General features: G+C 45.2%; 1 protein-coding gene across 2 annotated transcripts; it reads right to left on the reverse strand.

The window, feature by feature from the left end:
• Positions 1–207: 207 nt before the first annotated feature.
• SAV1 (salvador family WW domain containing protein 1) lies at positions 208–27,803 on the reverse strand. 2 transcript variants are annotated; one of them, XM_064143063.1, is made up of 6 exons: positions 27,502–27,803; positions 22,879–23,322; positions 9,276–9,546; positions 8,138–8,281; positions 4,034–4,124; positions 1,370–1,452 (listed from the first exon to the last, which is right to left on the reverse strand). In XM_064143063.1, exons 1-6 carry the CDS (start codon positions 27,593–27,595, stop codon positions 1,411–1,413), a joined length of 1,086 nt encoding a protein of 361 aa, XP_063999133.1. In that variant the 5' UTR covers positions 27,596–27,803; the 3' UTR covers positions 1,370–1,410. The 2 variants fall into 2 exon arrangements, with proteins under 2 accessions (XP_063999123.1, XP_063999133.1); XM_064143053.1 differs by lacking the exon at positions 4,034–4,124 and having other exon boundaries at positions 208–1,452.

Raw genomic sequence — 27,803 nt, forward strand, 5'->3', positions numbered from 1 at the left:
GGAGGGAGCATCCATGATCTCCCTGGGCAACCTGTTCCAGTGTCTCCACCACCTTCACTATAAAGAATGTTCAGTTTAAATCTACCCTCCTCAAGCTTAAATGATGTCCCTGCTTACTGCAGGGGGGTTGGACAAAACAACCTTTCAGGGTCCCTTCCAACCTAATGTACTCTATGATTAAAAAAAATGAATCCTCTGGACAAAACCTTTGTTCATTAAACAAAACGATTTTATTGGATTAAGAGGGTTTACAAGAAATGTCTTTGTTTTTTTCTTTAACAATGCTTATTGCACTAAGAAGAAACCATAAATAACAGCTTGGGGTAATCAATGAACCATTTGGAGAGGATAACTACAATTGAAACTGTTCCCCATGTAAGAAAGCTTTATTTGAAAACCAGCAATTATTATTAAGAGCCCTTCCTTGTTGGCCATGGTGAGGTACCCCCAGTTGGACAACACTGTTGGACAGATGTTCCCTTCCCATCATCAAAAAAACCTGTGGGAAGCTTGCTTAGAACTCTTGGTCTTTAAGAGATCTTGGTCTTTAAGAAGTTAGTTCCCCTCTGAGGAATTGCTGTTGAAAACCAGTAGTAAATCTCAAGTAGTAACATGTCAAGAGTAAAAAATAAGGCAACTTGGAGCTCGTTTTTGTGAAGCACTTGGTTCAGATTGATGAAATCTGCTTCTGGCTGGTTGCTGAAAGGAACAGTGTTGAACGTTCTGTACATTAAAGCTGTAAACAAAGAGCAGACCTCTCTGTCCTGAGGGATACAAAAATCCCAAGGGAAATAACAGGGAAATATTGATTTGGATGTGAACAATGTTTCAAATTCCAGAGGTTTCTCCCTAACTTGCATCTATTGCCCTTTAAAAAATAAGTCAGCTTCTTAATAACACAGCTAGAAAAAAGAAAACCAGTAGCAAGGTTCTGATGGAACCTCTGGGCTGGTTTTCTGGGAATAACAAACTAGCTCTGGTATGGAAAAAAAAGATTAACAAACATTTCTCATCTTTATATATAAACAACACCTTGAACGGGTAGAAAAATATTCAAAGAGGGTAATAACAAAGGTGCAACATCAACAAAAATAAGCTGCCTTCTCCACAAAAAAAAAAGCAGGTTTTTCATAGGGTTTAAGTGTGGAAAAAACCCCCAACAAAACCTTTTTAAAGCTCTGAAGTGTCCTCAGAAAAGTCTATTGAAAAAAAAAAAAACCCAAACGACCAAAAAAGGAGGAGTTGTGAGCTTAGAAATTCTTGCCATGCTGCTGGGCGTACCACTGCTGCCGCTGCTTGCGGTGCTCCAGCTCGGTGAGCAGGGCCTGCCGGTACGCCTCGTACAGCTTCACGATGCGTTCCAGTTCCTTCATGAAGAGCAGCTTCAGCATCCCCTGGTAGGTGTCCAGGTCAGCCAGCTGGAAGAGCTCCCACTTTAGAATGTGATCGTATCTGATTGGGATAGAAAAGAGAATCAGCTACAGGTCGACAGACAGCAGTTTGTGTGGTAATTCTTAAAGGCTGATCCCAGCCAGATGACTCCTACCTGCCACTGGGGTGTGCAAGCTGAAGATATCACAGTCAGAGAATTGCTTAGGCTGGGAAAGACCCTCAAGAACGAGTCCAAGCAGATCCCCAAAGTCATGGAGTCTAACCAGATCCCTAAGATCATCAGGTCCAACCTGTCACTGAAAAGAGTCTGGCCCCATCATCTTGCCCCCAATCCTGTAGCTTTTGCTGAGCACTGATCAGATCCCCTCTCAGGCTGCTCTTCTCTCAGCCTTTCCTCCTCACAGAGATGCTCCAGGCCCCTTCCTAATCCTCATAGCCAATGTGGATATTAGGAAAAATACCATTCCTGCAAGAGTAGGGAGACATTGGAACGGGCTGCCCAGGGAGGTGGAGTCACCATCTCTGGAGGCATGCAAGAAACCTGTGTACATGGCACCGTGGGTCAAGATTTAACAGCCACAGGCCTCTTGGGCTGATAAATGCAATTGAGGACCTTAGAGGTCTTTTCCAGCCAAAACAACAATTCCATGATTGTATGAACCCTTTGGTGAAGGATGCCCAGGCTGGCTGGACTCAATGAGAGCATGAACTAACATAAGACACCCTCACCAAAGGAAGAGCTTACAAAAACAACCCCCTTCATCTTCCCAAAAGGGCCAAGAAAAACCCTGAGCAGCAGCATTCCAGGCAATGTGACACAGAGGGAAATGTGGTGGAAGGAGATGGCTACCATGCCACAGGTGTTATTGTCATGCACTGACACACCCAGCCCCAGCAGTACTTCTGGCCTTGGAGCACTGAGGAATGAAGAGCATCTGTTCCTGGCAGACAGCCCTGGTGAAAGTGACCACTTCTGAGCAGACAGCTGTCAAATCTCCTGCCCCTGGCACACGAGTCCATCTGGCCACAACTACCACCAAGGTTGGGTTTTACCAGCTCCTTTGTGTAGAAGGCTACACAGACCAAACTGAAGCTGGTATGAGTCACCTGCAAGCGAAATACTTGGCCATAGACCAACAGAGGCACTCTACAGAAGCTGGATGAAAGGAGGCTGGTGTGAAGTGGGAGTCAGTCCTTCCAAGGAACAAGAGAGGAAATGGCCTCGAGTTGTACCAGGAGAGGTTTAGGTTGAAAACTGAAATTGTTGTCAAGCCCCTGAACAGGCTGCCCAGGGCAGTGGTGGCATGCCCATCTCAGGAGGGATTTTAAAGTCCCGTGGATGTGGTGCTGAGGGACATGGTTTAGTGGTGACCTGGCAATGCTGGGTTAATGTTTGGACTCAATGACCTTAAAGGTCTTTTCCAACCAAAAGAATTCTGTGATTCTATGAACCATGGCCTTTTTATGTTAACTTCTATTAAGAGAATAAAATAATTGTTTTATTTAGGCTGGAAAAGATCTTTAAGATTATTGAGTCCAAACATTAACCCAGCACTGTCAGGTTACCACTAAACCATGTTCCCTCAGCACCACATCTCCAAGGCTTTTCAGTTTCTCCATGGATGAATCTTCTACTACTTCCCTGGGTTGCCTTTTCCAGGCCTTGACAACCCTTCTGGGGAAGATTTTTTTCCCTTGTGTCCAAGCTAAACCTCCCTTGGTGCAGCTTGAAGCCAATTCCTCTCACTTGTTACTAGGGAGAAGAGACCAACCCCCACCTGGATCCAATCTCCTTTGAGGGAGTTGTAGAGAGCCAGGTCTCCTAAGTACTTAAGCAGGAGGTGCTGAAATTCAGGATGTTCCTCAAGGAGTCAGCAATTGAAATAATTCAGGAAAACCCCAAGACTCTGGGCCAAGACTCTGTTTGGGTGAGCAACATGCAGCACAGTAGCTCAGGCTCTGAAGCCCATGTGGACAAACAATGAAGACATGGCTCATGCTAGCCAGCACCATCAGTCACATGTCAGCAGCCCCCACTGCAGACCTATATACACAGGCTTAAAAACTTCAGAGATCTGGAGATGCACCAAAGGTGGTCTCCTTCCACCTCAGCATGATGGCTGGAGGACACTGTCAGGGTGACAGCAGCTTGCAGCCAGGAAGACCTGCCTGGTTGAGAGACACACACACTGCCCAAGGCTCAGAGGGAACACTAGTGGGAATATCTGGGCTAACCTCAGACTACTTGAGCTTGAAGAACCTTGTGTGAGAGAACTTGAGGAATATCACCCCAAAATGAGCAGGGATGTGGAGAGTGGGGCTCATGCTGGCCCTAGAATGGGGACCTGAGCAGCAGAGTGCCCTGGTGTGGGGGCTGGCCAATTGCAGGAATAGGACAAGCTGCAGAAGGTGAGAAAAAATAACAATTGCCCAGGCCAGCTCTAACCAGAACTTTGTTTGATCTGAGCCTTGGTCTACAATGGGCACTTTAACAGGGCTTTATTCTGCTCAAAGTCCCAGTGTTGCGAGGTCCAGTGCAAGGACAATGAAACTGCAACTGTTTGTCAGTGCAGAGATCAAACTCCCAGGACAGACAGACAGCCTTTGAAGATCTGCCAAGCACAACTATGGCTGTAAGCACCTGATTATTGAGTCTACATGACCACCACCTTTCCAGCTTAGCTTCTTTCCCACTGACCACGAACCACACCAGCAGGATTTTCATCAGTGACCTGGATGGAAGGACAGAGTGGACCCTCAGCCAGTTTCCTGATGGTACACCACTGGGAGGAGTGGCTGACACCCCCTCAGGCTGTACTGGCATTCAGTGAGACCTGCCCGGGCTGGGGAGCTAGGCAGAGGGGAACCTCATGAAACTGAACAAGGGCAAGCGTAGAGTCCTGCACCAGTACAGGTGAGAGGTTACCCTGACGGAAAGGGGCACTGCAGAGAAGCACTTCGCAGTGCTGGTGCACAACAAGCTCACTGTGAGCCAGCAGTGTGCTCTTGTGGCCATAAGGACAGGCTCCTGGGGTACACTAAGAAGAGTGTGGCCAGCAGATTGAGGGAGGTTCTCCTGCCCCTCTGCTCTGCCCTCGTGAGGCCACATCAGGAGGACTGGGTCCAGTTCTGGGCTCCTCAGTTCAAAAAAGGCAGGGAACTAGCAGAGAGAGTCCAGTGGACGCTATAAAGATGCTGAGGGGACTGGAACACCCCTGTGAGGAGAAAAGGTTGAGAGACCTGGGGCTATTCAGTCTGGAGAAGATCAGCCTGAGAGGGGATCTTCTAAATGCTCATCGAGACCTAAAGGGTGGAAGGCAATGGAGCCAGACTCTTTTCAGTAGTGCCCAGTCTATCACTGGACAAGGGGTAATGGGCACAAAATGGAACCCAAGAGGTTTCATTTGAACATGGGAAAAAATTATTTGGTGTGAGGGTGCTGGAGTCCTGGAGCAGACTGCCCGGAGAGGTTGTGGATTCTCCTTTGGAGAGACTCCAAACCCTCCTAGATATGATCCTGAGCACCCTGCTATGAGCGACCCTGCTTTAACAGAGGGCTTAGACTAGATGATCAGAAGGATGCCACAGGGCTGGCTGCTCTCTGCCTGGAAAGGCTAGGACCTGTCTTGTTGGCACTGTGATTAAAAGACCTTTGCCTTTTAGTCTCAGGATAAAGAAAGCTGTGCTGCTGCATGCTCTGAGCCTAGTGAAATGGGTGCAGGGTTACCGAGTGCTCTGAAGAGGCCAGAGCTGCATCTTTCCACTTTTAGAGTTGGACTGAGCATTCCTGTCTGTAATATCAGGGTTCTTAAGCTTCTGCCCTGTGAAGCTGCTTCTTCTTAAGCTTCTCTCTGGCCAGCCTGCTCCAGGGTAGGGTGTCCCTGCCCAGGGCAGGGGGTGTGTGGAACTAGATGATCCTTGTGGTCCCTTCCAACTCCTGACTGATTCTATGAATATTTTTCCTGGAGTTCTTCATTTAAAGATTTCCAGAGGTCCCTTCTGACCCCCACCAACGTTGAGATCCCATTGTTCTGTGAACTTTTAACTAAAAATCTAAGTGGCACTAAACACTCTTTTTTTTCCAAAGGAACAATGCTGTAGGAGCAGGGAATCTTCTCCAAGACAAAAAGTGAAGCCAGCACAATGAAACTAATTCTGCTTTCTAGGGGATGCAGCTCTGCAGAAGAGAAATTTTAAACAGTTACTTTTTAATACTTGTGAAATAATGACCTTTTTTTGGTAAGGAAAATATACAGAAATTAAGTTTTGCTGCACTGAGCAGGTCAGTCTTTAATTGCAGATTTAGTCCTTCAGTGGCTTCAGGGGAGTCACCATCCCTGCAGGTGTTAAGAAAAGCCTGGCTGGGGCACTTAGTGCCATGGTCTAGTTGATTGGCTAGGGCTGGGTGCTAGCTTGGACTGGATGAGCTTGGAGGTCTCTTCCAACCTGCTTGATTCTATGATTCCACCAAAAAATCCTTTTTTATCTGTTTCTAATAACTGTAATGTAATGAATTTATTACTTTTTGTGGCTACTAGGCTTGCCAGCAGCCCAAAAAGATTTAAACTGGGTTAAAATCCACCAGTACATGTCTGCACCAGAGACACAACAAGTTCCTGTAACCTACAGGAGGACTTGCTTCCTAGAAACACTGCTAGCTTTTGGCTGCAGCTCTGGTTCATTATTTAGGTCGTTGGCACATCCAGATCATGCTGTTTTCAATATTTCACCCGGTGTTGTGTGGGCTCTTGTTGGTGCTTCTCTTGCAGCCTGAGAAACAAATTTCAGGCAATTTAAGCAAGATTATCAGGCATTTCTTTAGTAGGCTGTGATAAAAACCTACTTCAGGGCGGCAGCACCCTCACAGCAAAGGATTTTCCTCCTCGTGTTCAGATGGAACCTCCTAGGTCCCAGTTCATGACCACTGTTCCCGAGTCTTAGAATCAAAGAATCAGTCAGGGTTGGAAGGTTCATCTAGGTCCAACCTCCCTGCCATGGCCAGGGACACCCTACTCTAGATCAGGCTGGCCACAGCATCAGCCAGCCTGGCCTTAAACACCTCCAGGCATGGGGCCTCAACCACCTCCCTGGGCAACACATTCCAGGCTCTCACCACTCTCATGCTCAACAACTTCCTCCTCACATCCAGCCTGAACCTACCCATCTCCAGCTTTGCTCCATTCCCCCCAGTCCTGTCGCTCCCTGATAGCCTAAAAAGTCCCTCCTCAGCTATTTTTGTAGGCCTCCTTCAGATTCTGGAAGGCCACAATAAGGTCACCACTTGTCTTGTCACAGGGCACTGAAAAAAGCCTGGCTCCATCCTTCTGACTCTCTCATTTTAGGTATCAATCAGCATTGAGAAGCTCTCCTATTAAAATTCCTGACTAGAGAGACAGATCTTGGTCTGTATTCAAAATTCTTAGGTGTGGAGGAAAACATGTCTGTCTTTTTCAAATGGAAGGAAAAGAAACATTAGGAAGTTAACACCCTACAAGTACTTCCCACATTTTATAAGCATGTGCTGCTGTTTTCACAAATACACTGCAAGTAAATCTTGTCTTTGACTCTCGACTATCAAAGAATCACAGAAGTTGTGCTTTGCAAGGACCTCCAGCATATCAAGTTTCAACCCCTAGCCATGGGCAGGGACATCTCCTACTAGACCAGATTGCTCAAGGCCCCATCCAACCTGACTTTGAACACTTTCAGGTTGGAGCCTCCACAACTTCTCTAAGCAATCTGTTTCAGTGCCTTGACATCCTCGTGGGGAAGAATTATGTCTGATTTACATCCAGCTTCTTTCAGTTTGTAGCCATCACCCTTTCTGCTATCACTCCACACCTTTGTAAATCTCCCTCTCCAGGTGTCCTGTAGCCCCCTTCCAATAAGGCTGCTATTACTCTGCAAGTCACATATCTGCAAAGAGGACTGTGATGGTTTCAGTAATGTCTGAAAGAAATTGAACTGAAGAGAGGAACATCTGGCACATCTTTGCTGCACACTATCAGGAACAGTTCTTATTCATAGATTCATAGAACAGTTTGGGTTGGAAGGGTCTTAAAGATCAGCTAGCTCCAACCCCCCCACTTTCCACTAGACCAAATTGCTCAAAGCCTTATCCAACCTGACCTTCAACACCTCCTGGGATGGGCAATCTTTTCAAGTGTCTCACCACCCTTTTATGTGATTAGGAAAGAATCACAGAATCATAGAACCAGGTTGGAAGAGACCTCCAAGCTCCTCCAGACCAACCCAGCCCTATCCAATCAACTAGACCATGGCACTAAGTGCCCCAGCCAGGCTTTGCTTGAACACCTCCAGGGATGGTGACTCCACCACCTCCCTGGGCAGCCCATTCCAATGCCAATCACCCTCTCTGGAAAGAACTTCCTCCTAACATCCAGCCTAGACCTGCCCTGGCACAACCTGCGACTCTGTTCCCTTGTTATGTTGCTGGGTGCCTGGCAGAAGAGACCAACCCCATCTGGCTACAGCCTCCCTTCAGGTAGTTGTAGACAGCAATGAGGTCACCTCTGAGCCTCCTCTTCTGCAGGCTGCACATCTCCAGCTCCCTCAGCCTCTCCTCAGGCCCCTCACCAGCTTCATTGCCCTTCTCTGGATACACTCAGGTACCTCAATATCTCTCTTGAATTGAGAAGCCCAGAACTGGACGCAGTGCATTTGTTTTCCTTCTTGGTTATGTGTATGAATTGTGAAATGCAGAGTGAAAAAAAGCAAATCTCACTTGACAGGAGCCCTGGCATAGACCTGCAGCCAGTCTGGGATCTCAGCAGTGTGGTAGGGATTTGCAGGGACCAGTAGAGGTTGGCTTCTTTCAGCTTGCTGTGGCTGGTAAGTCACAGGAGGAGGCTGGTCATAACGGGGAACACTGCACAAAGAAGACAGAGATAACTTGTGACCCCCCAACTGGTACCTTCCACACACTGGTATCATTAAATTGTTAATGTGAACACACAAAGGCTGATGTTGCAACTGGACAGGGAGTGTTGCCTTGGCAGCTCCTCACTAAGAGCATTTCTCTGTTGCTATTTCTGTGCTTCACTCCAGCCACAGCTCTGTCACTGCTGTCAGCACACCAAAACTCACCTCAGACCTGCTCACCTACTGCCTGTTTCAAGGATGCTAAAGCAGGGCAAAAGAATGAGATGCTTTAAAAAGATTTCAAAGGCAAATAATGATGCAGCCAAATAATCCACCATTTAATATGTTGAAATAAATTTAGTCAGGCAGCAGCTGCTAAGAGTTATTCCATCTGTGGCAAAGGACAGCCTCCTTTTTTGTCACATGTTAAAAAACTCTTTTGGGTAGATTAACTGTTAGATTTGGTGTAACTTTACTTTTCCTCTAAATTCAGAGCCCTGTTCCCTCACAAAATTTGGGGCCCTCTTCCCCCTCCAAATTCAGAGCCCTGATCCCCCTCTAAATTCAGAGCCCTGATCCCCCTCTAAATTTGGGGCCCTCTTCCCCCTCTCAATTCTCAGCCCTGCTCCCACTCTCAATCCTGGCCATTACTTTTCCTTTAAATCCTGACCATTATTTTCCCTCTAGACAAGACTCAATTCATGTTTCAGATGGTGTGTGCTGTTTAGTCAGTCTCCTGAAATATCAGATCAAGTTTCTTCTCAGTCTACAGTTCAGTTCTGCTCTCAGCAAGGTGGAGAATAGCTGCTTTGTTTCAGGGAGTTAGGAAGAATATCCTATTTCTAAGCTTAAGATAGTAACTGATGAGACAAACTCCCAACAATTACATCTTGAGTAAAGCTTATGTCTAAAAATAAGTTTCTTGGCACATTACATGCAAGACAAACCCAGTTCCACTGTCTTAACAAACACCCAAGCAGAGAAATGGACAGATGGCTTACCTGGGAGCACAAGGGTGTTTATACTGAGCTCTTTTATTGATGTGATCGACGTAATAGACTCCAAACTCTGCTGACTCAACCCTCTCCCATCCTGGAGGCAGTCCCTCTCGCTCGAGTGGATGGCTCCAGTGAGTCGTGTTAGTGTTATGATCTATATAGTATTTCCTTCCTCTTATAGTCCAATCCACTGACCAGCCAGGAGGAAGAGGTAAATCTTCAGAACTATGATTTGTTAGGTTTCCTAAAGATGTAGCAGCGACTCTACCAATGCCTAAAAAAATCCCCAAACAAAAAAAAGGCAGAGTGCTGTTTAGTCTTGCTGCTCATAGCCAAACCCAACATGATGTACAAAGTCAACTACACCACCACCACCTGAGGCACTCTGGACTCTGAACAATACCCTGAGCATGGTGTTTATGGTGTGGGCACTTGTTTTCTAGTATAAAAGCACAATCAGGTTACAACAACTCTGTCTTTGTAAGTCTCGCTTGTTTCACTCTCCTCCAACTCCAGATCCACTAGGCAGCTCTGTTCACAGACAGTCAAAGCAGCTTTGCTTTCTCATTTAGAGACATCATTAGCGTGCCAGGGATTCACAGATTCACACATTGCACTGGGTTGGAAGGGACCCTAAAGATCATTTTATCCAACCCTGCTGCAGTGAACAGGGAAACCTCCAACTAGATCAGATGAAGAAGAGGCTAAGGGGAGACCGTCTGGCTCTCCACAGTGGTAGGAGAAGAGGCTGGAGCAAGGTGAGGGCTGGTCTCTTCTCCCAGGTAACAAGCACCAGAAGAGAAAATGGCCTCTAGTTGCACCAGGAGAGGTCTAGGTTGGACATGAGGAGAAACTTCTTCCCCTGAAAAAGCTGTCAAGCCCTGGAACAGGCTGCCCACAGCCAGCAGTCTTCACCCCTGGAGATTTAAAAGATGAAGGTGCTCTCATTGTTTCAATTTGCTGTGTACAGAGCTGACATCACAAATGTCACAGCTTCATGCAATTGACAGTTTCTGTCAATAGGTTATTAGAGCTGCATCAATAGTTTGGATGAATCAAGTAATTTTGATGACCTATTCATCTACAAAATAAACCCAAACCTCCCAGGGATATTTCTTTTTCCACAAATTACAACTATCCAGAAAAGTCACTGAATATCAACAAAGCTTCAATCACTCAAGAACAGTAATGGGATCAGGTAAACCAAGAGAGGAGGGACAGGGAAAGTCAGAACTATGCTGTTCTGAGTGTTACAGAATCACAGAATTGTTTTGGTTACAAAAGACCTTTATCATCATTGAGTCAAACTGTTAACCCAGCACTGCAAGGTCACCACTAAACCACGTCCCTCGGCACCACATCTATACAGCTTTGAAATCCCTCCACAGATGAAGACTCCACCGCTACCCTGGGCAGCCTCTCCCAGAGCTTGACATGCCTTTCTAGGGAAGAAATTTGTTCATGTCCAGCCTAAACCTTCCCTGGTGCAACCTGAGGCTGTTTCTTCTTGTCCTATCACTTGACACTAGGGACATAAGACCAGCTTTCACCAGATTCCAACTCTCTTTTAGGGAGTTGTAGCAAGGAAGAAGGTCTCCCCTCACCCTCCTTTTTTCTAGGCTGAATAATGCCAGTTCCCTCAGCTGCTCCTCACCAGTCCTGTTCTCCAGACCTTTCACCAGCTTTGCTGCCCTTCTCTGGACCTACTCCAGCACTTCAATATCTTTCTTGGAGTGAGTGGTCTAAAATTGAACCCAGTACTCAAGGTGTGGCCTTGCCAGTACTGAACACAAGAGCACAATCACTGCCCTTTCCTGCTGTTCACTCTATTGCTGATCCAGGCCAGGATGCTGTTTGCCTTCTTGGCTACCTGAGCACACACTGGCTCACCTTCAGATAGCTATTGACCAACACCCCCAAGTCCTTTTCCACCAGGCAGCTTTCCAGCCACTCTGCCTCAAGTCATGCAATAGTGCCCAAGAAAGTGCCACTGGCAAGAGAAGAAAACAGAAAAGCTGGACTCACACAGCATCCTGCATAAGCCCTTAGCTGTACACGGGGTCATTCTGCACACCCTGAGGCTGATGTTACCACATCATCTGTGCCAAAACTATCCTTGCTCGTTAGACTAGTTTATGGTGGGATGGTCAGGCCTTCTGAATGCAAACTGGACAAGAGATAAGACAGCAGAATCTCCTCTTCTCTTCACATTATCTCACTTCATTCAGTTCCTCCCTCCCACAGATGTTGGAAGGAAGTTTGTGAAATAATTTCCATCTTTCTGGAGTGATGTGGGCTGCACTGGGAGAAGGACAACTTCTCCAGCAAGAAAAGTTTTTTAAAAATGACTGTGATGGATGGTGAGAGATTTACTGAAGAAGTGAGTGCAATCCCAGTGTCATCTCTTCCTCCCTCGTATAATCAAGAAACTTGTTAGAACAAAAGCCATAATAATAATAATTACAGACAACTAAAAAAACCCAAACAACCAAACCAAACCTCAAAGCCTCAACCACAAAACCAAGCCACATCATGAAGAAGTCTGAAAGCTTCTTTCCACTGCTTGTAAGCCTCCTGCTATTGGACACAATGACTCAAATCTGTAGAATCATTTTGGTTGGAAAACATCTTTATGATCATCAGGTTCAACCACTCTTCTAACTCTACCAAGCCTGATGCTAAACCATGTCCCTCAGCACCGCATCTCTTGACTGCCTGAAACACTTCCAGGGATGGGGGTTCAATCTCCTCTCTAGGGAGCCTCTTGCAGTGTTCTCCCTTTCAGAGAAAGTGTTTCTTCTAATAGCCAAACTAAAGTCAACTCTTTTTCTTAAATTTTTTAAAGTAGTTACCTTCAGTCACCCACAGTTGTATAGTTAGACAGGCTCTGACTTTAAAGAAATTACAATTATCTCCTCACTCCAGTCCTGTGTAGCACTGAAGAAACTTGGTTGTTGCAAACATTTTCTCACCACCCTAGGACAATATTACTTATTGTAGTTACCACTCCCTTTACCCAGCACCCGTGAGCTATGTCGGAGCAATCACATGAGCAATGTCAGAGCAATCATCAGACCTAGCCCTACCTAGCCGGGGGGCCCACCAGGCCCCCCGGCCTTTGAATCCCCTCCACCATTCACCCAGTGATGCACCACAGAGCACTCACCAGTGATGATCCGAAGAGGATCCTTCTGCCCAACTGGGCAAGCTTGGGGCTTGCCTGTCCTGGGGCCACTTATAAAGGGGAGTGGGTGGGTGGGGGCTAAGTGGTGACACCTGGGGTGGGAGGAGACTCCAACAAGACCCAGATTGAAAAGGGGAGTGGGTAGGGAGGGCTAAGTGGTGACACCTGGGGTGGGAGGAGACTCCAACAAGACCCAGATTGAAAAGGGGAGTGGGTAGGGAGGGCTAAGTGGTGACATCTGGGGTGGGAGGAGACTCCAACAAGACCCAGATTGAAAAGGGGAGTGGGTAGGGAGGGCTAAGTGGTGACACCTGGGGTGGGAGGAGACTCCACCAGAACCCAGGTGTTATGAGTTTGGGGAAAATGCATTGTGCAGGAGAGAAAGAGGTGGATATGGTGGAGAAGGGAGGGCAATGGAGAGGAAAAGGATGGAGATGAGAACAGGAAGATGGAATGGTCTATTTGCCGTGATCTTGAATGTTAAATTGTGCAGCAAGTGATCTGTGAATCTGGGCAGTCCTGTTTCCCTTGTATTTCTTTGCCTTTCTCACATTTGTCAGCTCAGCTTATTTTTTTTACAAACTGGATAAATATTTTTGCTTGGTGTTTTTGGAGATCAAGTTGAAGTATGTAACAAAATTATATACAAACCATTACTGAATAGAAGTTAGTGGTTTTAAACTAGAGAAGAGATTTAGGTTGGATATTAGGAGAAAGATCTTTACCGTGGAGGTAGTGGAGCACTGGAACAGGTTGCCCAAGGAGACAGTTGAGGCCCCATCATTGGAGATAGTCAAGGTCAGGCTCATCAGGGCTCTGGGCAAACTGAATTAGTGCAGGATGTCCTTGCTGACTGCAGGGGAATTGGACTAGATGGCCTTTGGAGATCCCTTCCAACTCAAATTGTTCTATGATTCTATTTCCCCCAGTCAAAAGAAATGTTACAGGAGCCACTTTTTCCACTTTCTTAGAAGTCAGAAATTGACTCCATCACAAGCACCATCTTCAGTGATTATTTTCCTTCTGGTTTTCAGAAAGAATGTTATTGTGTGATTAATGCAAGAAAGACATGACACTCTTAAAGCTGGGCCTGAGGAGGGCAATAAACGCTATTAGAAGGCTGGAGCACAAGAGTGCTGAGAAGGCTGAGTACAAGAGAGTTCAGGCTGAGAGAGCAGGGGTTGTTCAGCCTGGAGAAGAGAAGACTTCAGGGTGACCATACAGCAGCCTTCCAGCATTTGAAGGCAGCTACAGGAGACCTGGATAGGGATGTTTTACAAAGTCATAGAGGGACAGGATGAAGATTAATGGCTTCAAAATCGAAGAAGCTGGATTAAGATTAGTCAGTGGGAAGAAATTCTTCCCCATAAGGTTGTTGAGGCACTGGAACAGATTGCTCAGGAAAGTTGTGAAGGCTCCAACCCTGGAAGTGTTCAAAGGCAGGTTGGATGGGGCCTTGAGTGATCTGGTCTAGCAGAAGGTGTTGGAACTAAATGATCCTGAAGGTTCCTTCCAACCCAAACCATTCTATGATTCTCTGATTTATTGAGAGAGTAGAAGGGACAGAGAGAGCCTACCTCAGCTAAAGCAAACTACTAAAAAGAAGTTTCAGGTGTGATCATCAACTCAAAAAGGAACAGCAGTAGTGGAATAGCAGCAGAACTGTTCTATTTCTCAGGCATTTTCATACTCTGCTGGCAAAGGCCAAGGTCCTTTTCAACAGTACACACAAGGGATGTCTCCTACTTTAGTTTACACATAAAATGAAACTGGATAGGCTGAAAACTGACATTCTAACACAAGAGCAAAAACATCAACAATGAAGTACTTGAAGGCTCCAAAGCAACAGAATAAATAAAAGAGAAATTAAAAAGAGCTCACAGACTTCCTTCTGAGTGCTGCTCTTGAAAACATTTCTGCTCTCCTACATATATTTTTGTGTCCTTATCACATCCTAAACTAGTTGGCCTTGAAGAGTTAGCTTTATAAAGGCAAGTGGATGACTGGTTTCATGTCACAGCTTCCATCTCTCATCAGGATTTAGCAACCTAGACCGTAATTTCCAGTGAGAAGAAACATTCTGGAGGCTTCCCGACCTTTAGCCATACGGGGCCAGGGAAACTATTTCAGACTCTAGCTATGGTTATGTCACTGATTTTGTTTTCATTCCAGTGACAAAAATACAAACATTTAAGTTTCTTGGACACAGTGAACTTTGATAAACAAATTCCCTATTTTCTCCGAATAACTGGATCGCTGTGTGGTACTCTCATGTACCCAACAGCAGGGACGATTCAATCACCACTACCAGAGAAACTGAACATGGAATCTTAAAACTGTTTAGGGTGGAAAAGATCTTTAAGATCATCAAGTCCAACCACTAACCCATCATTGTCAGGTCACCACTAAACCATGCCCCTCAGCACCACATCTACACGGCTTTGAAATCCCTCCAGAGGTGGTGACTCCCCAAACAGCCTTTTCAAGGGCGTCACAAAACTTTCAGTGATGAAGTTTTTCCTTGCACAACTTGAAGCCATTTCCTCTTGTCTTATGACTTGTTCATTGGGAGAAGGGAACCCCCACCTAGCTCAAATCTCCTTTCAGGGAGTAGAAGAGCGCCAAAAGTTCTCCCCTCAGCCTCCTTTTCTCCAGGCTAAGCAAATCTCATTTCCTCAGCCGCTTCTCACAACACCTGCTCACCAGACCCTTCAATGTCATTCTTAGGGCGGAGGTTCCAACACTCACTCCAAAGTGTGGCCTCACCAGTGCTAAATACAGGGGGACAATCCCTGCCCTATTCCTGCTGGCCACACTATTGCTGATCCATCCAGGCCACCTGGGCACACACCAGCTCATCTTCAGCCAGCTGTTGACTAACACCCCTAACATCCTTTTGCACTGGACAGTTTCCAGCCACTCCACCCCAAGCCTGAGGCACTCACGGGGTTGTTGTGACCCAAGGGCACAACCCAACACTTTGCCTTGCTGAATCTCATCCTGATGTCCTTGGCACATTGATCCATCTTGTCGACATCCTTTTGTAAAGCCTCCCTATCCTTGAGTAGATGAACATTCCCTTCCAATTTTAGGTCACCTGCAAACTTACTGAGGGTGCTTTTGTCTACATCATCAATAAAGACATTAAGAGAACTGGCCCCAGCAGATACAAACCTGACTAAGGGAGAGAACATCCAGAAAGGCACAAACATATTTTCCTGTTAAAACCAGCAGCATGTGTCTGTACTTTTGTTCCAGTCCCCCCTCACTGAATTCTAGCATGGTTACAGCAGCAAATACGGGGGTATTTATTTTTTAGGGCAAAGATTCTTGTATTCTAACATTTGGCAGCTGGCACAAAAAGCTGCATAAGCCATCTTCTGCACCAGAAGTTCTATTGGCACAATGCCTGAAGAGACTGAAAGATGAACTCAGGTCCTTTTTGGGTAAGGAAATTGAAACTCTAGATTAAATAGAGAAATCACCTAGAAAGCAGGCTAAAAAGCAATGCTGCATGCCACGGAAAGGCATCAGCATGGTTCTGTGTTTACACCATCATTTAATTCTAGCTACAGGATTTCTCCAAATGGCAACTGGATTTTTTTAAGATGCAAAGAACAAAAATAAGAGACCACAAAGAGATTATACATTCCCATTTTGCCTTCATAGATGAAGAAGCAGAGCCATAATGTCTTATAACATTTGAAGTGGCAATTAGTGAAATTAAAATGTTTCTAGAAGTGGAGTTATACCAGATCAAAAGAAATTGTCTATTTGTTTTCCTTACAAAGTTCAGCTGATGCTTCCTTCAAGAAAAGAGTGGGTATGAAGACCTTGCTGTGGTTTTGAACAAGAATAGAAGGTGAAAAAAGACTTTCATATATATATATATATATGTATGAAAGACTATATATATATGTATGGTGTGTGCATATATATATATGTGTGTGTGTGTGTGTATATATACATACACACCACCCCCCCTAAAAAGTATCCAGTTCAAATGACACTTGGAAAGGTAAATGTCTATGTGAACTTCTTCAAAGTATACCCATAAAAGAAAGCTACAAGCCATCCTAAAACCAACATTACATTTTCTGCATCAAATCACCAAAGTCTGATACTCTTCTGTGTTTAAATTTCAGGTAAGGTCTTCAGTCTAAAGCTTCATGTAGATTTTACTGAAGACACCAAGGATATTCACAGAATGGTGAGGGTTGGAAAGGGACACAGGAGATGCCATTGAAGAAAAGGGAGAACGGCTTTGCTGTGCGAGCAGGTAGAGCACCTGTGAAGGCTGCCCAGAGAGGTTGTGGAGTCTCCTTTGGAGAGATTCCAAACCCACCTGGACATTGTGATCCTGGGCAAGCTGCTCTTCCAGAGGTCCCGTCCAATACCTATCTGTCTGTGATTGTGTGAATGGTAATATCAAATACAAAAAATCATGAACAGTAAGATTAGAACTTGTGTCCATGAACATTATTTGTAGCTTTGCTTTTTTCTTTTACTTGTGAAACACACTATGTTCAGTTTGAGATCTGGAATGTATTGTCAAGTCAGGCCAAGAGGAAAAGCAAAAGAAAATCCTGCTGAGTGCAGTTTGCTTGCTCAGGAGTATCACTGCTGTGTGTTCTCAGCGCTCTGAGAAAGCGCAAAGGAAATGTCAACCACTTGTGCTAGTGTTTTGTGTTCAGCATTACTCTGCTTATGCTAAACAAGATTCAAAGGGAGGCCAGGACCTATGTTCTTATTCTCAACAATACTCTCTTAATCTTCAGCAAGTGTTCTAATACCAGAACCCAAAACTGAACTTTGAACAGCACATTCCAGTGTATTGTAAGATGCAGAATCATAGACTCAAAAGAACGATTTGGGGTGGAAGTGACCTCAAAGGTAATCTAGTCCAACCCTGCTGCAGCTGGCAGGGACATCTGCAACTATAGCAGGTTGCTCATAGTCTCAGACAACCTGACTTGGAATGGTTCCAGGGATGGGGCTTTCACCACTTCCATGGGCAAACTGGGACAGCCTCACAGTCCTCAGCACCAAAACTCTTTCTTTCATCTAGTCTGAATCTTCCTCCTTTAGTTTAAACCCATCATTTGTGTCCTGTCACAACAGGTCCTGTTGAAAACACTGCCCTTTTATTTCCTAAAGGCCTCTCTGAATCTTTGATGGAGAAGAGGGTGCCACATGACCTTCAAGACAGCTTAGACCCAGCTCCAGGCTCAGGGAAAGCCAGACATACAGCATTTTAAACTCCTTCATTCAGACCACTGTTTATCTTATTTCCATGAATGTCAAAACAACTCCTATCAGTGCAGAGAGCTCTCTAAAAAACTGTATCTTAAGCTAATAATATCACAAACAAGAAAGATACTTAGCATCTTCTTCAATCAAGAATTTCTGTTTGATTATTTCCCTTAGTACAGAACAAAGAGAACTTCAAGTGATATGCGTTAGTGATTTCACAGCCCAAGGAAAGAGTTTTATTGTAAAGAGTCTGGAAAGAAGTTCAGGCTCTTAGGAAGAAAGATTTCCAGGTTAGCAAAGACCAGTTCTTCAATCTGATTGTTGAAAAGCACTGAAGAAAAGTCACATCACCTTAGCATTCCATGCAGCAAAAATAGTAAGATAAAGACTCACTTTGGCTATTAGATACAGTGCAGAGAAATTTCAAAGCCTATGAACTCTGCACAACTAGCTTCAACCAAACTTCCAAGTGTTGAAGGACAAATCTAGCCAAACAAAAGGCGTTCATACTTGTCTTTAATTAAGTCAATTATTTGGAGAGCCTTTTTCAGTATGCCAAAATTCTCTCCCTTCCCCTCATCAAACCAGAATGAAGAACAGGAAGAGAAGATGAAAAAAACTGTTTCATTTTAAGAGAGCAGTAATAACAGAACAGCAAGAAGCAGTTCTAAGATCTGTCCTATTTTGCTGGGTCTGCAGGTTCTGGGCCTTCCCAACTCATTTCAAAGCATCTGAAGGCACTTCCTGAGCACAAGTATCTTGTTTGTCAGGGGGAATGTGATGTTCCAAGCAAGGATAAACCAACAAATAGGAAAATGACAGGAAGTAAAATAAAAGATTCCCAAAGTAGGCTACAAAGAAATTACTGCAAAATCAGCACAAAGGAAGAAAAGGGCAGTAACTGCCATTTGTTTTAAAATGCATGAAGTGCAGACAGCTATCAAGAAAACCCTTGAGACTTTAGCTCTGCTGCTGTTCTGTTCAAACCACGTTTGCAGCACCGGGCCCAGCTCTGGAATCCTTAGCACAAGAACACGGAATTGTTAGACTGGGTCTAGAGAAGACCACAACAATGACATGGGGGTTAGAACACCCCTGCTGTGAAGACGGATTAAAAGAGTTGGGGTCGTTCAGCCTGGAGAAGAGAAAGCTCCAGGGAGACCTTCTGGTGGCCTTTCAAGGCTTAAAGGGGCTGATCCGAAAGCTGGGGACAGACTTTTGAACAGGGCATGTTGCGAGAGGACAAGGAGTGATGGCTTTGAACTAAGAGAGGTAGATTAGACTAGGGAGAAGGCAGAAATTTCTGATGCTGAGGGTGGCAAGACCCTGCCCCAGGTGTCCCAGTGAGGTGGTAGATGGCCTAGGATGCCCATCCCCAAAACCACTCCAGATGAGGTTGTCTGGGGCGCTGAGTAACCTGTTCTAGTTGCAGATGTCCCTGTTGAGTGCAGGAGGGTTGGACTACGTGACCTTTAAAGGTTCCTTCCAACGCAAAGCAATCTATGATACTACAAACAAGTTTAACTGAATAATTCGTGTTTATTTTGCTGTTGTATTAAACATGAATCTCAGATTGCAATTTTTAGGAGTACAATTTTACACAAGATGAGCCTACTCGCATTAATAATTTTTCTCCTCCTCTGTTGCTTTGTGTGACCACCAGAAAGTCTCATTACAGGATGATTTTCATCTCAGCAATTTTGATATACACAGAAGAATGTTTTAGCTTACCGCTCAAAGAGGCACAAATAACTCTGAGGTCTTGGTTACAAGTTAGTTCCAATCTACATTGTAGGTATAACTTCAACCACAGACCTCCCCAAAACTTTAACCTAGAAGAGAGGAAAGAGATGTGGAGGAAAGACAGGTAAAGTCTCCCAGAGTTAAGTTTGAAATGGACACCAAAAATAAATTAGAAAGGAATGCCACAGAGGAAGCTAAATATTCACAAATAAGACATTTTTGCACCACTAAACTGGAAGTTAAAAATGAATGTAATGAAAACAAGGAGGACAGAATCAAAATGAATCACACCAAGGACAGGATAGAATTGAATCACAACCAAGAGCAAAAACATGACTTGAAGGAGAAATGCTTATGTGCTGTCATAGTCCAGTGCTGTCAACATCTGCTGAACAACCATGGAACTTCAGTATTTGGCTGAATACTTTGAGTATGAAGCTCTTGGTTACCACATGTTTCCAATTCCTCTCTAAACTGAAGAGGAGAATCTTTATGTTGAATGAAAGCTGAAATTCATGTGTACCTCCTCACTGCCAAACCACTGCTTCCCAAAAGTCATCTCAGTTGTAACCACCACTGAATGAACTATGACTAACCAGCTGTGTCTTATGTTCATCAGGCAACATTTCTGTGGCAATCAACCCAAATGGGGACCTTCTGAGGGAGAGCGAGAGGAAGAAAAGGGTAAAAGGCAGCATCCATACCTTGGAGCTAATAAACAGACTTCTGTTGAAATTGTAGGTATTGAGCAATTTTGTCTTCAATTGTACTGAAAAAGAACTATGATTAGGTGAAACACTTAGAAGTAACAATGGAGATGTGCAAGGAAAAACTTAGAAAATGGAAGTAAAAAGCCTGCCTCAAGATTCTGGAAATGCAAGAAAAGTAACTAGGAATTACAGAAAGATTAGCGTAGCTCAAAGAAAATGCTGAAGGTTTGAAGACAGCAGATAGCTCAAATTAAAAAAAAGCTTAATGGTGAGATGCAAGAGGGAAGAAAAGCTAAGGTTTTCTTATTCTGGGGTCAGGTAACCAATTTACTGAGAAAAAAGTAACAGCAATTGTTGAAAAGATGTGTAAAAGCTGAAGATATTGGTCAACATTCACACTGCAGTGAAACAGAAACATGAATTTAAGAGTTCATGTTCTGTGATGAAATGAAAGGGAAAAATAAAAGAGGAAAAGGGAAGGACTTTCAGAGACAAAAGGCTCACTATTTTTGCCTCTACAAATGCATGAGGTTGAATCAGAATGGTTTGGGTTGGAATGGACATTCATAGAATCACAGAATGGTCTAGGTTGGAAGGGACCTCAAGGATCATCCAGCTCCAACCCCCTGCCATAGGCAGGGACACCCCCTACTAGAGCAGGTTGCTCAAGGCCTCATCCAACCTGGTCTTAAACAACTCCAGGGAGGAAGCACCCACAACCTCCCTGGGCAATTCAAGATCATCTAGTTCCAACCCTCCCCCCATCATGGGCAGGGACAGCTTCCACTAGACCAGGTTGCTCAAGGCCCCATCCAACCTGGTGCTGGATACTTCCAGGCTTGAAGCCTCCACAACTTCTGTAGGCAACCTGTTCCAAAGCCTCACCACCCTCACGGGGAAGAATTTCTCCCTAACGTCTAAAATTTCCTCCTAATGTCAAAAGAGTCACTTGTTACAAAACAGTGTACAATCTGTTCAAACTTCTCAATGTAGCAATATGAAAATGGATTACAGACCAAACATGAGCAGGTCCTTTATGATTTCCAGTGGCTAAGGGGGGATGTGTAGACAAAGAGAAGGGGAGGAAAAAGCCTTTTTAGGAAGAAATCCATATTGCTACAGTTGAGAAAAATAGGCCTGTAAAAGGTGATTTTAAAGACTTGCTAGATTAAACTTTTGAACTAACAGCTTGAGAGTTACAGTTCTTAACCTTGTTTGAGTTCTATGGGGCAGCAGCACTGGTTTTCGAAGCCCTCCTCGGCACACAGAGTCACTGCAGTCATTTTGACATTAAACTGATGGACTGCTTCATCAAATCCTCTCCTCCCTACAATATCCCAGCACAGCCCAAGGGATGTTTGATTCCTGTAGCAGGTAAATGTTTAAGGACTGCTGGCTGAGCAACTGACCAGAGATGGAGAGCTTCCATGCAAAGTCTAGGTGGACGGGCTGTATTTAGCACTTATTGGTAAATTATTGACATTTAGCAAAATAAATGAGGATCTTAAATCTTAGGATTTCAGAATTTCCTGGCTGACAGCACCAGCCTTAATCGTCTATCATTTTTCATTGAGGTGCTTCTTCAATTAAAAACTCCAGAAGGCACTATCAGGTTTTAATTCCCTACACATCAGAAGCCTTAAATTATTGATGCCCTTCCTTGTAGATTTATTTTTTCTGGACAGAGGATTTATTTTATTAGAGATTTTAAGTAATGAAAACCTAACAACATATTTCATGCTAGAAAGGTTTGAAATACTTGCTTCAAACTCTTCCTTAAGCAGAGGTTTTGTAGTATACACAGTGCTTTGATACATCCAAGTTTTCTACTTCTGAGGTGACCTTTCCATGGCTACTTTTATTATCTCAGACTTCTTAATCCCAACAGTAGATCCCCAACAGCACAATGCATCAAAGAATCATTCTTCAGTGGCATGACAGATAAAATCAAGCATTCCAACTAAGTAATATTTAATATATTCTTCTTTATTATGCTGTTCTTCCCTTAGAAAACAAAGGCAAGCTCCAGGGAAACTCAGGAAAAAAGGTATACTTACACACAATATTACAAACTAAAAGAATAAAACTAGTCAAGGACTGGGAATTTCAGCACTATCTGCCAATTTGCTAATTACACACTGCAGCCAGTCCTCCCTTTGACTATTTATATTTTAATTGAGGTCAAATTAACACAATGAAATGAAAGAATAACACGGTGAGAGTTAAAATACAATAATAATAAAAAATGGTCATGTTAGAAATTAATGTATGTTTAATAACGTTTAAACATTTAATAAATGGTTATTCTCTACATTGTGAAAACAGCAGATGTCCTCTAATGAAGAAAATTCATTGCTAGCCAGTAACTGAATCAACTTTATCATGAGGAGTTGCATATGTGCTTGGCACTAAAGAACAACTCTCTCATCCTTATCCCATTTACTTAATAAGTAAATCCTCGTTTAAATATACTTTTCCTTTCTGAATATATGTGCTCAAATTCCTAACCCTAAGAAATGTGAACACTGTGTACTAAGAAATGTGAACACTGTGTACTAAGAAATGTGAAGACTCTCAGATCACACAGATGTCAATACAAAGCGACTGCCACACACAGCTTAACTCCTAAAAACACAACCCAATCATCCAGGATACACCCCTACACCAAAAGTCTCATCAAAATCACATGTTAAATGACTAATTAAGCAGCTCTTACCTGAAGTGTGCCTCCCATGATTCTGTGACATCCTCTGGAAAAGATCGTTGTGCTCATAATACCTGTAGTCCTCATGGACACGATCATTTAACTGACGTCTCCTCTGGGCATCATAAAAATGATCATAATAGTAACAACGGGCACCAGCATCTCCATTTTCCAAAGCAGAATTGGCTTCTGTTAAAAAGGACTGGGAGGAAGAGCCATATTCCCTAGGGACATCAGCTAAACTTCTTGCAAGATAGGAAGGAGCAGACAGTCTGTTGCTTTCACGCCTCATTATTTCATGAGGTGGCCTCTGCACCGGAGCGCGAAGGAAACTCTGGTTTCTGGAAACAACTCCATCTCCACCAGAAGCATAGCCAGAAGAAGTTGAGTCAGGAGGACAGATATCAGTTCGTCTTGGAATGGTTGGACCGTGACGGATAAATGAAGGCATCAGGTCTGATGGATGGCAGGAAAGAGAAGTCAGAACTTTGACTGTACACACATTTGTATAGGTTACACATTTGTATAGGGTAGGTATAGGCTGGATATTAGGAAGAAGTTCTTCACAGAGACAGTGATTTCCCATTGGAATGGGCTGCCCAGGGAGGTGGTGGAGGCACCGTCCCTGGGGGTCTTCAAGAAAAGCCTGGATGAGGCACTTAGTGCCATGGTCTAGTTGATTGGCTACGGCTGGGTGATAGGTTGGACTGGATGATCTTGGAGGTCTCTTCCAACCTGGTTGATTTTATGATTCTATGATTTGGCTGATTTACACCACGGAAGTGAGGAAATTTGAATTCTAGAAGCCCTTTAAGGCACCTCTGATGCATAATGGGAATGGTGTAGTGCTGGTGCACAGAACCATCACATGCACTACCAAAAGAGTGCAGAGGCAGACAGCTGGCTGAAGATGAGCCAGTGTGTTCAGGTAGTCAAGAAAGCCACCATCATCCTGGCCTGGCTCAGCAATAATGTGACTGACAGGACCAGGGAAATGACTGTCCCCCTGGACCCAGCACTGGTGAGGCCACATCTTAGTGTGAGTTTTGGGGCCCTCAATCCAAGACAAACATTGAGGTGCTGGAGCATGTCCAGTGAAGGGCAACAAAACTGGTGAAGGGTATAGGGAATGGGTCTGGTGACAAATCGCTGAGGGAACCAGGACTGTTGAGTCTAAACAAGTGGCTGAGGGGAGGTCTTCTGGCTCTCTACAACTCCCTGAATGGAGGTTGGGACCAGGTGGGAATTGGTCTCTTCTCATAAGGAACAAGTGAAAGAACAAGAGGAAATGTACCAGGGGACGTTTAAGATGGAAATTAGAAGAAGGTTCTCCTCTGAAAGGGTTCTGAAATGCCAGAATAGACTGAATCCCCACCCCTGGAGGTGTTTCAGCAAGGCAGAGATGTGGTGCTGAGGAATATGGTTTAGCATCAGCCTTGGTAGAGTTAACAGTTGCACTTGATGATCCTAACGGTCTTTTCCAACAAAAACAGACTCTATGTCTGCCTTCACAATAAACAACTCCCCCCCCCCCCCCCCCCAAAAAAAAACCAAACATTAAATCACCTTCCCTCCACACCATCAATGACATGGTTTAGCAGTGGACTTAGTAGTGTTGGGTTAGACTGGAACCGATGATTCTATGATTTGTTACTCCTCTCCTTAGCATCACTTTGAACATGACGTGAGTAATTTCCCTCTAGGTGAGCTAACGGTAAAGTTGTGAACCCCTTAGATAAGCCTATATCTTAATATGAAACAACTTTATGGGTTTGGGGGAGGGGGAGGTTGTTCTTTTTAAAGACTAAGTCAACATCATCAGTCTACTAAATGTTTTTTGCCTGCTGGCTGGGGAACCAACTGTTCATGCAGCAAATAATTCCAGAAAAGCTAAGTGCCTACTCCTGCCGGCAAATCACTCAATGCTAGTTGTGATCTCTAAGCTAATCCTGCAATTATAGCATAACACATTTCACACAAAACCCCAGCCCTGGTAGGGGTTGGAAGGGACCTCTGGAGATCACCTCTAGTCCAACTCTGACTGTTAAAGCAGGGTCACCCACAGCAGGCTGCCCATGATCATAGAATCAACCAGGTTGGAAGAGACCTCCAAGCTCATCCAGTCCAACCTAACACACAGACCTCCCCAATCAACTAGGCCATGGCACTGAATGACCCATCCAGTCTTTTTCTGAACACCTCCAGGAACAGCAATTCCACCACCTCCCTGGGCAGCCCATTCCAATGCCAATCACTCTCTCTGGCAAGAACTTCCTCCTAATTACATTGTCACAGGATCACAGAATGGTGGGGGATGGAAGGAACCTCTAAAGATCAAGTTCGACCTCCTACCAAAGCAGGTTTACCTAGAGAAGGGCACACAGGAACACATCTAAGTGGGTTCTGAATGTCTACAGGGATGAAGATACCACCACCTCTATGGGCAGCCTACTTTAGGGCTGTGTCACCCTTAAAGAAGATCCTCCTCATGTTTAGATACAACTTCTTATGTTGAAGTCTGTGCCTGTTACCCCTTGTCCTATCACTGGGCACCACTGAAAAAAAGACTGCTCCCATCTTCCTGACACCCACTCTTTGAAGTATTGATCAGCACTGAAGTGTTTCCCCCTCAGTTTGCTATTTTCTAGACCAAAAAGCCCCAGTTCTCACAGTCCTTCCTCAGAAGAGAGAGGTTCTCATCATCTTTGTTGCCCCTTTCTGCACCCTCTCCAGCAAGTCCCTGTCCTTGAAACCAGGGAATGCAGAACTCGACATAACATTCCAGATGTGGCCTCACCAGAGCAGAGGGGGAAAAAACTTCCCTCAACCTGCTTGCCACACTCTTCTTAATGCACCCCAGGATGTCCAAGTGGGTTTGGAATCTCTCTGAATAAGGAGACTCCACAAATCTTAGGTTGTTTTTCAAAGATTAACCAAAACAAACCTAAGTGCACTTTTGATGTGTACTTGCTACTGTTTTGTGCAGTCTTAATGAAAATAAGGCTGTGGCCTGAGCATCAGGTTAAGCATAGGAAGATCATCACATCCAAGGTACACAGCAACGACCTCATCAAGTTGATTCATGGTTAAGAACTGGAGCACATCCGCGAGGGTTTTATGCAACTGTCTTCTACAGTTATCTCATTTTCAAAGTGCATACCTTTTGGCAATGCACACAGCCCAGATGAGGAAAACAACCACTGGCTTCTGGAAAGACAGAGATCATCCCATCCATTCACATAAAAGGCATCTGTTTGGGGCCAGTGGGATCTTGGGGTGTATGAAGAAGAGCGTGTCCAGCAGATAAAGGGAGGTTCTCCTTCCCCTCTACTCTGCCCTGCTGAGACCTCATCTTGAATACTGCCTTCAGTTTTGGGCTCCCCAGTTGAAGAGGGATAGGGATCTGCTGGAGAGGGTCCAGCTCAGGGCTACAAGGATGATGAGAGGACTGAAGGGCATGGCTTATGAAGAGAGGTTGAGAGACCTGGGGCTGTTTAGTCTGGAGAAGTGAAGACTGAGAGGGGATCCAATCAATGTTTATAAACATCTGAGGGCTGGGGGTCAGGAAGTGGGGGGACAGTCTCTGCTCACTTGCTCCCTGGGATAGGACAAGGAGCAATGTGTATAAGCTGCATCACAGGAGGTTCCAGCTCAACACAAAGAGGAACTTCTTTACTGTAAGGGTCCCAGAGCACTGGTAGAATCTCCTTCTCTGGAGACTTTCAAGACCTGTCTGGATGTGTTCCTGTGTGATCTGTGCTAGATCGTGTGGTCCTGCTCTGGCAGGGGGGTTGGACTTGATGATCTCCTTGGGTCCCTTAGAATCTCTAATACCCTGTGATCCTGTAAACCTCCCACTTGCTAAAAAATTCGCAATGACAGGGCTCTCCTTCAAATCCAACCTTCCTTTGACTTTTGAGCTCTCTCCACCAGCTGTTGGGTCTCAACAAGTGGGCTTGCCCCCCTTTCCCTCAGAAGTGGAACCCCAAAAGCTGTGCAAGGCCTCTGGGGCCATCTGGACTGTGGTCAGAGAATCAGAGAATTGCCTTTTTGTTAAAGACCTTTAATATCATTGAGCTTAATCATTAACTCAAACCCACCAAGACCAGTAAACCACACCTCTCAGCACCACATCTACACATCCTGTAAATCCCTCCAAGGATGAGGACTCCACCACTATTCTGGGAAGCCTGTGCAGGAACTTGACGGCCTTTCAAAATTGTTCCTAATATTCCATCTAAGCCTCCCCTGGTGCAACCTGAGGTTACTTGCAAAAAGAGACTGTGCCCCACCTGGCTCCAGCCTCCTTTCAGGAAACTATAGAGCTAGCAGGTCTTCCCTGAGCCCCCTTCACTCCAGGCTGAATAGCCCCAGTTCCCTCAGTTGTTCATCACCAGATCTGTTCTCCAGACCCTTCACGAGCTTCGTTCCCCTTCTCTGGACGCGTTTGAGCACCTCAATGTCTTTCTTGCAGTGGGGAGCCCAAAACTGAATCCGGTACTCGAGGTGCGGCCTTACCAGCCGCAGCACACAAAGAATGCCCCCCCTCAGCCCCTCATTCCCTGGCCCCCGGCCCAGCCCCGGAGGCCTCAGGCTTATCCCCCTCACCCAACCGAGCCCGTCCCCGACACTCACTGCGAAGCAGAGGGCTGGTCTCCTTCTTTACGTATTTGCCCTGCACCTCGCCCGGTTTGGAAAGCTCCGTTCGCGTCTTCTTCCGCGACAGCATCCCACCTCCCGGCCCGCTACCACCGCCCGCATACCCGGCGCCACTCCCCCGCTCCGCAGGGCAGGGCCCGGCCGCTAACGGCCCCCTCAGGCGCTGCGGCCGTTGCTCGGCTCCCTCATGGCCGCGTCCCGGGGCTGCGGGGAGGTGCGGGGCTGACACACGCACTCCGTGCGGGCACCGCCGCGCTCGGGGCAAACGGCGGAGCGCG

This window comes from Pogoniulus pusillus, chromosome 1 (genome assembly GCF_015220805.1).
Source record: "Pogoniulus pusillus isolate bPogPus1 chromosome 1, bPogPus1.pri, whole genome shotgun sequence".
NCBI lineage: Eukaryota > Metazoa > Chordata > Aves > Piciformes > Lybiidae > Pogoniulus > Pogoniulus pusillus.

Excerpts from the sequence above, each read along its gene's own strand:
- SAV1 (XM_064143053.1), bottom strand. The coding sequence starts at position 27,595 with ATGCTGTCGCGGAAGAAGACGCGAACGGAGCTTTCCAAACCGGGCGAG. Across the intron at positions 23,323-27,501 it reads GACCAGCCCTCTGCTTCGCA|ACCTGATGCCTTCATTTATC; the intron begins GTGAGTGTCGGG and ends GCCATCCATCAG. Across the intron at positions 8,282-9,275 it reads AAACACCCTTGTGCTCCCAG|TGTTCCCCGTTATGACCAGC; the intron begins GTAAGCCATCTG and ends TTCTTTGTGCAG.